Below are 13,973 nucleotides of genomic sequence, written 5' to 3' on the forward strand. Positions count from 1 at the left end.
AAAATATGAGTTAGCTACTGTTAATGTTGAAGCCTCTTAAGGAGAACTTAATGGTGACATGTGGATTTCAATGGGCAGCTCAAGCTTCTGCTCCCATCGTGTTTTTGCCTCCAAGAAATGTGTTCAAAATTCTCTTTGCTGTTATTTTAGGTTGTAAAAATGAGCAAGTGAAAACATGAGTTCTTAAATCCTTTCTCCTCCTTTCTCCCCTTGTCCTCCATCTCTCCTTCTATCCTCTCTACCAGATGTGAAATGAACCAGTAGCTTGTCTGCTGTTGACCAAAAATCCTGTCACTTATTAACTCCAATTATATGAACTTTATCTCTAACGTAGCTGCTGTCAGCTCATGTCCTGATTATTTTTTCCGATGTTTCATTCACATTGTCCCCTGACCCCCATAAGAGTCTATAATGCCATTACTTGTAATCATTGACTTTTCTTTTTCTTTGGGGATTATTGGGTCAGAACAGTTTGGCCGAGGGCATAATAACATGAAGGAGGATGGAAGTGATTTGAAAGAGTTTAAACATAATATACTGAAGAACATATTTTGGAATTTTTTGGTGAATATTTTTAACCATTCCCAGGGGCATTCCAAGTTTTCAAACTGTCATGTGATCACTTTGTGCTGAAAAGTGGTGGGGACATTTAAGGGCTCGGATTAGGGGTGTTGAAACACTTAGTCCACGAGATGTGACACTGCACAAGATTGGGATCATGACAACAAGACAAACATATTTGAATACCGTTTAGGGGGAAAAAAGCAAAATTTTAAGCATTAAACACTTCATTTCCTGCATTCTGGAGACATTTTCTACCAATTTATGGAGGAAATGTCTTTATTTATATTGAGGGAAACATGAAATTAAGGTGGCAGGTGAGAATTCAGAAAAAAATATAGATTAGAATATAATGTAGTAATCAGTAGCTTTTTTTAGCTTAAGTTACACAGATGTTTCTCCTATATTTACATTGCATTGCAGGTTTTCCTACTGAGTAAACAAACCTTTCTCAAAGCATTTTCATTTGTCATTTAACATTTCTTGGTTCAAGTTTTTTTCTAGAACATTTTTAACAATTGCTTTCCAAAAGGCATGGGTACAACATCAGCCATTTCAAAAGGTGGTGGGGAGCCCAGTGTAAATGACACCAATGCATGTGATTCTATTGTGTAGGCCTTTATGTCCTTTGGGAATGCACACATACACACTCTTAAATCATACTCCATACTCCATCACTCTACAGTATAGTTCTTTATTTTACAGAGGGAAGGACATTGTCAAATAGTAACATTTTAACTACAGTTAAGACTCTCCTTTCCTAAGGTCATGTTAAAGAAGCAGTGAAAAGGATGAGACAGTCTTTGGTGACATACATATATTAACATACAAAGATAACTTAAATACATAACTTTTTTTAAATAGTTTGTCTAAATATATATATATATATATTCACAGGCAGACACGACGTTCACATTCATCCTGACGCCACATGGCGTGTATTGACATCTTCAAACTCATTCCCAGACAATTTCAAATGCAACATTTACAAGAGGAACCTCGTCCAACTTTCACAAGTTCATCACAATGAGTGAAATTCAAGAAACTATCGACAAACGTGTTCGCATTAAAGTGCTTTCCTGTGACCCTAAAGGAGATCACGTGATCTTCAAATGGAACAAACCTACAAACTGATCTACCTGGATCGACTGTTTTCTAACAAAACCAACAGAAATGTTTTACACACTAACTCTGTATTCTTCTTTGCAATAGAGTGGCATGAAAGCTCTAGATGTTTCCGTGGGGAGGTATTACTGGTCGTGCACAGTTTGCTCACACAACTCAACATGATGCAACGTCTGACGTCACAAAAACACACTGCAGAAAAACAGACTGGGAGCACAATGCTCCAGAGCACAGATCAAACATAGGAGATAGTTGTCCTGAAAGGCTACGTACAGCAGCTCAAACATGCGCGCACACGTACATATCGTGTGTGTGTGTGTGTGTGTGTGTGTGTGAACTACTACATTTTAAAAAGTAGAGAAATCCACGAGGGTGTTAGAGCATTTCAAAAGCCTTTTAATGATCTGTCACGAGACATTGATTAGCTCCATTACAGCAGAGAGAATGGCATGTTTGACCTCAGCAAGCCTTTGAACAGATTAGATTTAAGACTAAAGAATCACTCATTATTACCCTGTGACCTCCAGGCTCCCATGATTACAGACAAAAAGGGAGCCAGATTTGGGATGAGAGTGTTGATGAAAAAGAATTAACCCTAAGATACAAAGTAATATCAGAAGGCACAGATGAAGATATAAAAGAAAACATTATTAGATGATGTAGATCACACACTGTAAAGTCATTCGATTTGTCAAGTATTGCCAGGCGTTTGGTGAGTTTAAACTAATGCTCTTAGGAATACCAAACTTTCATGTTTTTCAAATCACTGTCTGCAGCGGTTGGGTGTTTCATAGTGTTGGGTGTTTCTGACAAAAATGTGGGTTTTATAGGTATAGTTGCATTTTTTGGAAACGCTAAGGCCTGTCATTGTTGCATGCTTGACCAGTTTAGCTTGACCTCATTTATTCTCAGACCATCATCCGCCCACCATTTCAGAGACGGACATATATAGAGAGAAAAAACCCGTCAGGGCATGTATTTTGATGGTGCTACTCTATTTTGTGTACATATTTAAAATTGGGCACTCATACACCTAACATTTTGGTTGCTATGGTCTCTCATTAGAAAGCCACAATGTAACAGTAGAGCGTTTAGACATCGTCTCGGGACTAATTTAAACCCGTTCAAAAAACTACATGTGAACAAGTTGCCAGTGACTGCCAACCATGGATTGTATATAAAGATCCACGTCTCCATTTCTTCGCACTGTAAAAAAAAAAAAATGAAGCCAAAATACCCCGGATGCAGGCGCTGCCATCTTGCACTGGTGACATAATTTGGAGCTAGAGTCTGCGCATTAGAGATCAGGGTCGGAGGTGCGGTAACAAGGTCCATCTACCCGGCCGACTCGTGAACAGGGTTTAGTTGTCATGACCTAAATACCCCTTTTTATTGAATCACAGTTCTAATTCAAACCAAACTTAACAAAAAAAAGTACCGCAAACAACAGCATGATAAGAACTACCTAAAATGACAAAAACCATCTTTGGGGAAAATGTATTTGGGTTGACGTGTACTGCAGCCAGCTATCAGGAGGTTTGGCTTCATTTTAGGAGCTGTCATGTCGTCCATCTTTATATACAGTCTATGCTGCCAACAGACGCCAATGAATTTGCCAACGTGTAAGATGTAATTGGAATTTTTATTTTTTATATATTAATATAATTCCACTGCCACATTTCTTTCCAGGAATAACAATTTGGTTTACTCTGGAAAATGCCTAAAATATGCTGCAATAAGTAAGGAAAATTGTTGGGGGTGCATCCGTGTTGAACTGTCCCCTTTAATATCTGCAAACTTCAAGGCTGCATGTGTGAATATGTGTGGAAGCCACATGCTCTTTATATTTATTGTTGAGTGTGCAGACCATGGGAGGCTCAGGGCCCCCCCTCCCCTGCTGTGGCAGTGCATATGACTGAAGTGATTAGGTCAGGTTTATTAAACCGCTGTCAACCCAAAGTCCTGACTTGCAAGGGGAACTTATGAATCACGTGAAAGGGCTAATATTTCAGACTTGGCCTCTGGTGGGGAAAATGCCAGCAGTGGTGTGACGGAGCTTTGATCCTGGCTCCAAGGTTCACTTTACCACCTACTGTGCACAGGCCACTATAATGCAACATTGAAACTGATCCTTCGGGAAGTCAGTTTCTGTGCAGATTCCTTCAAAGGCACTAGATACTGACCCTCTTCTTTTTCATTTTAAGCGTGGAGTTCATGTGGTTAAGTCCTAACCTGGAATGCTCTTAAACTCTGGTGTAACCCAAGTTCTGTGGCTGGTTTCAAAAGTAATCTGTGGTCCTGTAACACAAAGTCCTGCTGAGTGACGTATTCCCAGTTCAACTGAAAGCTCATGGAATACTCCGGAGATGTTAGTCTTCATATTGAAATTGCATATGCAGATGTGAAATGACCTGGGAGTTCCAAAGTTGACAAAAGGGGGGATAAAAAAAAAGGTAAAAGGGTTTGTTGGGTCATTTACAAGGTCTTTGGGAAGACATTGGTTTTGACAGGGCTCCGGCTCTGGGTGCAGGTTGAAATCCACATTAGGAGCTTTAAGTGTTTGATCAATGAGCCCCGGGATAGCCACCAGTGGGGAGGTCATTTGGCAGACAGGACTAGGCCACCGGATGGTGTTGAGGACAAGCATTCATTCTTACATTAACAGGATTAAGATGTCAGACTGAAGCCTCCTGGCTTCTTCTGAGAATTCAGGAGGGCGTAGCAAAAAAGACTTTGACAAGACTTGAACGGACTTCAAAAGGCAAAAGAATGGTGGGAGAATTGGGGGTTTCAAAGACGATTCGGTCAGTCATGATATTTAATCTGAAACCTCAAATCCATCAATCAGCACAAAAAATAGAGGAACAGCAGTCATTTATGAGGAGTATAATTGTCATTTTGAGATAGATAAACAAAAGTTATGGACTACATCAAACTCTAATGCAAAAACTACCAGTAATAGATTAAGAGATAAATAGATGGAGATATAAACAGACTTGCTGTAGGTGTTTGGGGGTTTCAAATAACTCATCCATAACTATAGGGGCTCCTGGGGTTGATGGGGGATGAGTCCTCTCTGCCGCTCTGACCAATGAGCTGATAGAGCCGGTGGCTGAGATTCTGGACTTGGCAGGTTCCCAGGACACAACCCACTCTCATCAGCTGGGCATGGTGGGGGTAGTGGTGACCATTTCGCGACCCCGAGTGGGCATGGCGCCGAGTTCTCAGCACCCTCTGCTCGATCTGCGAAGCCTCAGTGGGTCGTGCCCACGCCAGGCTTGGCGAGGCCATTCTCACTCCTGAAGCTGGTTGATGTCTCAGCCATTTTGGGGATTGGCTTAGGGCTGAAAAGGGGACGACATGTGTCTGGCTTCCTAGCGCTGAGGTTTTATCCTCTCTCTGGTGGATGAGTTTGTTGAGGAGGTCCAACCTGAGGAGAAAAGAGAAATTAGGTGAAAACTTGGTGTGTGAGTATCATAGATTCATTGGGACTGAAACCACGTCAAAACTACATGTCTGACTGAAATATTGATATATATACAGTATTTCGTGTAACATGTTTCAACAGAAACAACAGAGAGGAAAAGAAGGAGAATCAGCAAAGTCAGTACAATTCATCCTTTGAGGACCATGAGTCGGTACAAAATTCCATGGCCATTCAGTAGTTGTTTAGATATTTCAGTCTGGACCAAAGTGGTGGATTGGCCAACCAACTTTGCCATTCCTATCTAACCCAAAACATTTAGTTAAAAAAAAAACTTTAGTCATGCATGCGCCAGCATTGTTACTATAACAACTAATGTTGTAAGGGCACAGGTAATGCAGAAATCTGATTATTCGTACAAAGCAGCTTTAGTAAACAAATCTTTTTTGCCTGTCTGGACACAGCATGGCAACCACCCATGTGTACACCTTGCTCATCTCTTAATGCACTGCCTAAAACAACATGTGCTCTGAGCCTGCCTCGCTTATTACATTATACAATCAAAACCTTGCTGCATTTTAACACCCAGCTGGGTGTCAGCGGTAGCTTTGGGAGATTTAGCCTGGCCAGCCATGTCTCACTGCTGCTGATGGGCTCATTCAAATCTCAGTTGAGAAACAAAACTGATTAGTTAGATTACATCACATCTGAAAATCCATTTACCTCTATTGCACAGGGGTAGAGAAGTCAAAGACTTCTCAAATCATCTTAAAACCTGACTAGCAAAACTATCCCTTAACTAGAGTTTTACAAAAAACTCTCTGAGACTGCATGTCAGACTAAATGAGAAGATAAGTTAAGATGGACAGCGTCTGCAGTGTGGTGGACCAGTGGGTACAGGCCGTTCGGCAAACACTCGCCATCTGTTCATTGTTTGACAAAGACAGTCACTTCTCACAACTTGAACCTGCAGCTCCTAACTGAACTGTCATCACTGTGTTTGTACAGCACAGTGTGTTAACCCATCACCACCGGCGAAGGTCGAGGAGAAGTAAATAGGACAGTGCTGTTGCACCTGGCAGCCGGTGGATAAATAGGATGAAAATGTTCAGTGTTCGCAATAGCTTTTAATGAGGTTTAACCAAATATATCTTCCATTTGCTTTTCTGAGTCAAAGGAAAAAATCTTCCACTGAATCAGGTTTGGCACTATCTCCTATGTTTGAGAGGCAGAAGCCAGGGTTGATCTAATTATAAAAAGTGCGTTCCACTTGTGAAATGCTGACTTGTGTTATTGCACCGAGAACACTGGGTGCTTACTCAGGGTGAGAGGTTGAGATGTGAGACATCACAGCAGAATGCTGCTCTTACAGTCTGTGTTGCGGTGGGTTTGAGATTCCCCTGTGAAAAGTGAAGCTTTCGGTTAATTCAACCAGTTCAGCTGCTGACTCTCTGCTGGCAAGTCTTAGCCTGCAGTCGACCTGCTGTCTAACAGTGGCAGTGGCTGAATAAATAGTACACCAAGCCACAGACGGAGGCGAGCCCTATTTCTAGGACAGCCTCGGTGTGCCATGGTGCCACATCACCAAGTTACACCCACCTGGTCTGCAGAGTAAAGCTGCATTTGACCGCACAGGACAGCTATTCACATAAGTCACAAGGCAGCAGCGGTGGCTCAGCACCAAATTCTTCCTTCTTTGTTACAGTTGTTGTAACAAGATAAGCAACAAACTGTATACTGTATGTATATTTATTGTATTTGCATAGTGTTTTCACAGTTTTTAAACTTAGACGATTTAAAGTTGGTGGCTTTGTGTGATTCCTATTCTGACTTTATTCTTCTACACAAGACAGAACTGTAATCTGTGGTGTTGATGACTCCTCCTTTGTTGCATTTTGGATCCTGGAGGTCAAAAGTTGAAAGTAAGAACAAAAGTGATCCTGTCTAAAGTACTGTGTCCCTGTAAAGAGAATGGCCTCTTTCATTTCAGTTTATAAGGTGCTTTGAGGAGCATTCAGTATTAACAATCAAATCTGGAATGAAATAAATGACCACACACAAATTGCCAGACAACAAAGCTGGAGCCTTTGGGCCCCACAGGGTCTGGAACCCTGGGTCATTTGCCCACTTTTGGTAATCTAGCTTTGTTTATACAGCATATGAGATTAGTTTTAAAGCCTGTAGAAAACAGACTGGTTAGAGTACCTGAGTACCTGGTAAACATGGTGCACTTAGCTAATTGTTTTGTTTGAGAAGAAGACTAACACATAAGTGCACAGGAATGAGGTCTGCGTTTTGTTCAGCTCACCATCACTCTGGAGAGCTGCTGAGAATAAGCTTCATCTCAATGCTTGTTCTCCCTAACAACTATTTTACACCATTCTAACACAAACCTTTCAACCCCCGTGCAGTATTGGATTTTGCAGGTCTACATTTTGTCCTCCAATTCACTGGAAACCAAATGGCGAGTAAAGACATCATCTATCATATCATATTTTATGTTAATGGCTGTGTGAAGTATGCATAATGGAGGACAAAGCCAAGGCCAAGCCCTGAGTCAGCCTGCCCAAGAAGCAGCTCAAGGTGCATCCTCTTCAAGACTTTGAACTGCCATGCTTTTTCTTCCAGACGTCAAAAGAATCTTGTAGAACTCTTTCACTTTGTCACATTTGATCTCACAAGACATGCTAATTTGGCTATTCGGAGCGTAATCCCACAGCTCGACTGAGCTACTTTGTCTTTAATTCGTCAGCCCGATGTGCTTTCGATGCCTTGCATGGTCTCAGCGTAAGAGCTTTAAATCTAAAATTCCTTTTGACTAAAGATGATTTTTTTTAAGGATTATACAGTTCGACAAAAGGCCAAACCGATTCCTTGTGCTGCCTTGTTTGGTTTTTCTTCTGTATTAACTTCACAGCATTGCTGACGAGGCGAGGAAACAAAGCTGGAGTCTTTTTTGCGGTAAAAGTTTGAAGACGGGCATATTGGCTCGTATTTTCAGAAGTCTCTCCTGGAAGGCTTTCACAGTGTTGCGCTCTGTTGTGGACATGGAAAGTGAGAGAAATGATCACTGCATGAAGTGGGCGGGAACATTAATTTGTCATCTCCAACTAGGTAACACTGGGAGATTGTAGTAATAAGAAGCGGGACAAAAATAAAGGAAAGGTGATCATGTCACAGGAAACACTGGTCCTACTTGTTCAGGAGCAGTTCTGCTTTCATAACCTCCTTAGTGGGATGTGACTTACTTCATCCGAACTGAACTGGACATCAAGCTTGCAGTACAGCCAGTAAATTACACAGATGGACAGGATGCCAAGTTAAAAAATATATGTCTGCTCTGAAACCACATCATTGCGATGCGAGTAGACAAAACATCTGCAGTCACAACATCCCAGCAGGTTTTCTCTCTGCTTAGAAGCCGCCTTTGTTATATATATACATATGTATGTGTGTGTGTGTGTGTATGTGTAGTATACATTAATGCCTCCGCAATGGCGTGGCTTTCTGTGTTTAGTAGAAACCTGCTCTTTAAGGATGTGGAGGGTGGAATTTAGGTCTTAGCCATTAATCCACAGTGGAATTCCTTGCCTGCCTGGTTGCAGTTCCTCCTCACTCTATTCAATTCATGGCCTGGGATTGGTCAGACTGACCCCCATGGAGCCATACACTGATATTTAAACCGTACATCTCTAGCCAAAATTCCAGTTCACAACATGCTATGAATTAAAGAAGACATATGAGAAGGGGCTTCTCTTGAGATGATTTACAGCAGAGGCAATCCTGGTTTCAATCATTCTACAAGCATAAAAGTAGTTTTCTGAGATAGCTATACAGAGAGTAATGTTTTGCTGTCCCTTGATAAGGCATAAACATGTCAGAATTTAGATTGCAAATCAAGAGGAAGGAACCAAAGCCGACCGCATGTGCCATGAAGTTCAACAAACATCAACAAGGCAGGAAGCCACCCTATGTGAGATGAATTCAGTCCGTTTCTCAGGTAAATATTATGTTAAGAGTATCTATGTTGGACGTCTGAACCCCTCGATGCTCAAATGTATGCTGACAATGAATTTACAAATCGTTTGGGGGAAAACATGACTTTATTTGGCCTTGAAAAAGTTTGGACAAACTTGCGTCCATAAGAGACCGATTTGTCGTGTCATCGTACCCCGGTCCAACTGGAGCAGAGGCAGAATGTGCTGATGTAAGAAACCGCAAATCAGCTTGGCATGTCCTCCGTCTCGCAGCACTGAGCTATTTCCCACTTCTGGAATCTGTACTGCTAAGCCGCTTCGATGCCAAGGCCATATTTAACTTGTTGTTTGGCTGTAGAACGCTGGCTATTTTTCCTTACACAAGACGTTATGTAAAACGACAATACAGGGTATGTGTTGCGTGTGATCTCAAGAACATGCAATTTCTCCTTGTTTAGAAAGCGCCCGTCAGGCATTGTTATAGCGTCCAAGTGGGAGTAGTCTGTTATTATCATGCTGTCAGCATTTGATGGTAACAGAACAGGATGTGCTCTACGTTGTTAAGAGAAGAGGGAGAAATAACTGCCTAGTAAAAGACAGACAGGACATTTACTGGAGAAGTGTGAAATGGTAAATGGAACTACATGTAACATTCACCCCATTCAAGCGATGGCAGGTGCTTCCATGTAGGTTGCCAACTGCTCATCAGAAAGAAACTAATCATTCACACACCGATGGCACAACCTTTGAGAGCCATTTGGGTTTCAGAAGCTAATCTCTGGCTGATCCCTGGCTTCTCCCAGCCGGGGGGAAGCTAGATCTTCCAATTAGCGGGCCACCCGTTCTACCTCTAAGCCACAGCTGTAGGAAAATTGACGGGGAAGGGAAATCCATCACTATCTTGTCAGAGTGAAATATATTTGTATAGCCTGTGATCATCAACATCAAATTACCCTACTCTAATGAAGATGGGCAGATAAAGGCATTGCAATTCTCGTCATTTTGAACATTACTCTGCATTAGATTACATTTTACTGCGGGGTTTACAGGGGTTTACAGCGCTGGGCAGGTGCAGTGAAGGAGGCCGGAGCACCACACACACACACACACACACACACACACAGAGGATACAGGAGCCTCGCCTCCCTTTATTTCAGTCCGGCTTCAACAGCAGGTGTTCACCATTCACACACTTTGACACACACACAAGCAAGAGATGGCGGAAGGAAAATGTCACTCCCAGATCTTCTTACACTGTTACATTACCAGTATTAGATGTTAAGTGCTTCCTTGCTTTTCTTTCAACCCCCTTCACTCCTGCCTCGCTGTAGCATCTGACACTTCACTGAACGTGGGTAATTTTTTTTTGTATTTCACCTGATGATTGTGAATGATGGTTTTATTGAGGAGAAAGAGAATCATTAAGAAATCCGTAAGATTTTTTTTCATTCATTTGGAATGTGTTTTCTTATTGACAAACCTCTCCTCCTGCCACATCAAATTAATTAAATTATATTCCTTTACTACTGTGTTATCAAGCAGAGCTACTGAAAATATTTCACACTTTTATCATCAGAAACACCAACAAGAGGGGAGCCTCAGTCAGTAGCCTAATGGTCAAGATGCATACCACATAATGGTTATGTGACTCCCGGGACCCTTATTGTATGTCATATATGTTTCTATATTCACTGTACACGTGTTTTAGCATTTGTGTTACACTGTGTGTGAGGTTTTTTGATACTTTTGATATGATTGATGCTTGTAATAAAGATAAAGTTTCAACATTTGAACAAACTCTGTAGGCCTTTATCTCATTCTATTCTTTAAAAGTGAAGCCGAGGCTTATTTTTTTTGTGTCTAGCCTTGTACATTTGTGTGTGCTAGGATTAGTGTGGCCTATTTCTCTGGAGTTTTGAGGGTGCACCCATAGCCATATCACAGGCTACCTTGTAAACTTAGTGTTCACCTAGGCTACTTTAATGATCCCAAATCACAAATGGTACCAAATGTCTGCAGATGAACATAGTGGCAAAGACTATACCTGGTTCGGTACCCGTTACGTCAACAAATAGGGTTGGTCCACAAAATTAGCGGTCTGGTGGTTTGCGGGTGGCCTGGGGGTGGAGTCATATCCCCGGCCTGAATTATGTGCCAGTCCGTCCCTGACCACCACAATGTCCCTGGGACCCATGTCACAAAAGCAATTTGCGAGCTCTGCCTGCATGCAGATCACAAATGGTGCCAGTGTCCCGGTTCACTGTGACTGTCACTTGCAAATTATGGATACAATTTCCATTTCTATTCCTACAGGTCGACATTAGCAGATTGCTGAAATTCATATAGGTCTTCAGGGACCCCATGCCATTGCCTTTATTCAGGCCCTCCACATCCCATCATTGAGGCTCCTCCCTCCCAGTGTTGACATTGGGTCAGCAGCTGTGGATCCACAATCCACCAGGAGGGGGCATTCACACACCGATTCCACATTTGTCACTGCTCCTCAACAACACAACTCCATACAAGTATTGCCTCATTGGCAGGCCTCCCTCACACATCAAAATGAGTAGACTGCACTGTATGTGTGTTGGACTGTAAGTAATCAAACTGCTTGTTGTTGTACTGTCGCCTAATGGTTTTTGTGGGGCTTTTGCGATTAAAAGTTCTGCCACTTAAGAGGTGGAAAAGTACAGGTGCCACGCAGTGCCTAACAAGATCTTACAATGGTCCATGCTGGTATTTCTGGCCGCGCTATTCACAGAGAGAAACTGGGTTTCACACCTCAGACATAAGAGTTTTCCATACAGAATCACAGGGAGATTAAACCAAACAAAGCTTCTACTGAAAATAGTTACTCATGAGGGCTGTTGGGATCAAGTGGTGGAGAAAGAAGAAGAAGAAGAAGAAGCAGACAAGAAGCACAGACTCATCCTTCTGAGAATAAGAAAACTAACACAGAGAATGCAGATTAACTGATCAACAGTGATGTCAATAAACTGACTTGCACAGTCACATCAACTGTAGATCTACAAAGGTTCAGGGCAGAGATACAAAACTCAATTTCACTCTATAGCTTGTTATATTGTGACAATAAACCTACCTACCTAGATCTACAGTTAGATGTGGAATGCAGGGCAAATTACGCCTTTTAACGTTTTTATATACAGTCTATGGTTTTAACTCACATCATGGTCATTTACTAACAGCCTACTTTACTAACAAGAGCGATAACCTACCATAGGAAATACAACTATAAAACATTAAAGTCACCAAACTTGCCACTGTTACACAAAGGCTGTTATAATGTTATATAAATCAAATGGATTTTGGTCTGTTTCACAACTTTTTAATGTTTTAAAAAGTTCTGATTTCTTTGAATTTGAAATGCCTCACACTGCCACATGTTCAACAGCTGATCTGCTCTCCCGCAGGGCTTATCTCAAGGAGAGAGAAAGTGTTCACGGCAGAGACCTTGCATTCTGGTGTGCACTATCTGCGCGACACAACAATACAACACTTTCCCTTTTACACGCAGTAAACCTGGTGGGGTTTATTACACAGGCTACGGGCCAAATGATCCAGCCTGCCAGTTGCAGTTCCAGCAGCTGAATAAAGTGAACAAATAATAATCTCAAACAATAAGTTAGAGGAAAGTGGCACCTTTAGGAATGCTATTGTCAGGCTTCATTTGTTTTCAGTCGTTAGTTCTGCGTCCACTGGAAAATGCGAAATATATGAAAAAGGATATGTTAACTTAATTAACAAACGCTTTGTAGTGTTTTAATAGGCTGTTGTCATTTTTAAAAAACACATTCAACACATCATTTAACATCTAATGGCGTCATTATAGCTAATTTACATTTGCTAATGAATATAACATTGCGCTTTCACCCCGAACCAAGCAGGGCAAACTGGTCAGGTGCATGGCGCAAACCAGACGCAATAATATATTAATTAACTGTAATGCGGCTCCAGGTGCGTGATATGCTTTAAAAGTGCGATTCAGCCAATCAGAAGCCTAGAGGTATTTCTGCTTGATAAAGGAGGAACCAAATAATTCGCGTGTCCTACCTGCTGCTGCTGCTGCTGGGACGCTCCTCAGCCGGTAAAGCCAGCAGCTGCTGGAGGGAAACCAGGCTGATGCAATACACAGTGAGCGGGAGAAGGGACCTCATCTCCGGGTCAACTTTCACTTTACGCCCTCTCTGGGAAGGAGGGCGCGACCACACGGACCGGGCAAAGTTTAAATCCCAAGGGTGGGAAAAAAATAAATAGGCAAAAATAAAAAATAAATATTAAGGAAAAACTGAAAAAATGCTCCCAAAAGCTGGATGTTGGCTTCAGATATCCAAGCTTGGCAGTGGGGAGTGTAGATAAACCTTTGGAGAAAGCAAAAGTAATACTAAATGATCAATGGATCAAACTAACAGAAAAGAGAGCCGGTGAAAGTGCGTCTCATGATTTTACTCTCATTTCATTCATTTAGACCCTTCACTTGATGAGAAACTTCCCAACCACACTTTATGGATTAAAATATCCCCAGCTTCATCATCTTCATCAAAACGTCTGCTTATAAACCTCTTTATAAGCTTTATAACACTAAAAGTATGCACCAGAGGAAGACTTTACATTCTTCTAAAGAAAATGCCAAAGTATGCAACCTCAATCCATTATGCAAATACTTTTATAAGCTGTTACATTTTATGAATAAACCTAGTCATAACATAAGTAAAGAGAAGTCTTACCTTCTTGGTATTTTTGGCGCAGAATCTGTGCTTACTTAGTTGTGCTGGGGTTTTTTTCCCATGAAACCAAACGTGTTGGTCAAGATCAAGTTCTCCAGTGTGAAGCTGAGCGCCTGGTAACATTGTGGGTTTAAATACTGA

General features: G+C 41.6%; 1 protein-coding gene across 1 annotated transcript; it reads right to left on the bottom strand.

Annotated features, from left to right (window-relative positions):
* Positions 1-1,241: 1,241 nt before the first annotated feature.
* Positions 1,242-13,973, bottom strand: adm2a (adrenomedullin 2a). Its single transcript, XM_038738481.1, has 3 exons — positions 13,833-13,973; positions 13,159-13,466; positions 1,242-5,116 (listed from the first exon to the last, which is right to left on the bottom strand). Exons 2-3 carry the CDS (start codon positions 13,260-13,262, stop codon positions 4,714-4,716), a joined length of 507 nt encoding a protein of 168 aa, XP_038594409.1. The 5' UTR covers positions 13,263-13,466; positions 13,833-13,973; the 3' UTR covers positions 1,242-4,713.

The sequence above is a fragment of the Micropterus salmoides genome, unplaced genomic scaffold (genome assembly GCF_014851395.1).
Source record: "Micropterus salmoides isolate LMB-PRFRI ecotype aquatic unplaced genomic scaffold, ASM1485139v1 Ms_hic_scaffold_23, whole genome shotgun sequence".
NCBI classification, from domain to species: domain Eukaryota; kingdom Metazoa; phylum Chordata; class Actinopteri; order Centrarchiformes; family Centrarchidae; genus Micropterus; species Micropterus salmoides.

Coding starts and splice junctions, on each gene's coding strand:
- adm2a (XM_038738481.1), bottom strand. CDS start 13,262: ATGAGGTCCCTTCTCCCGCTCACTGTGTATTGCATCAGCCTGGTTTCC. Junction 5,117..13,158: donor CCCAGCAGCAGCAGCAGCAG/GTAGGACACGCG, acceptor TTTTCTCCTCAG/GTTGGACCTCCTCAACAAAC.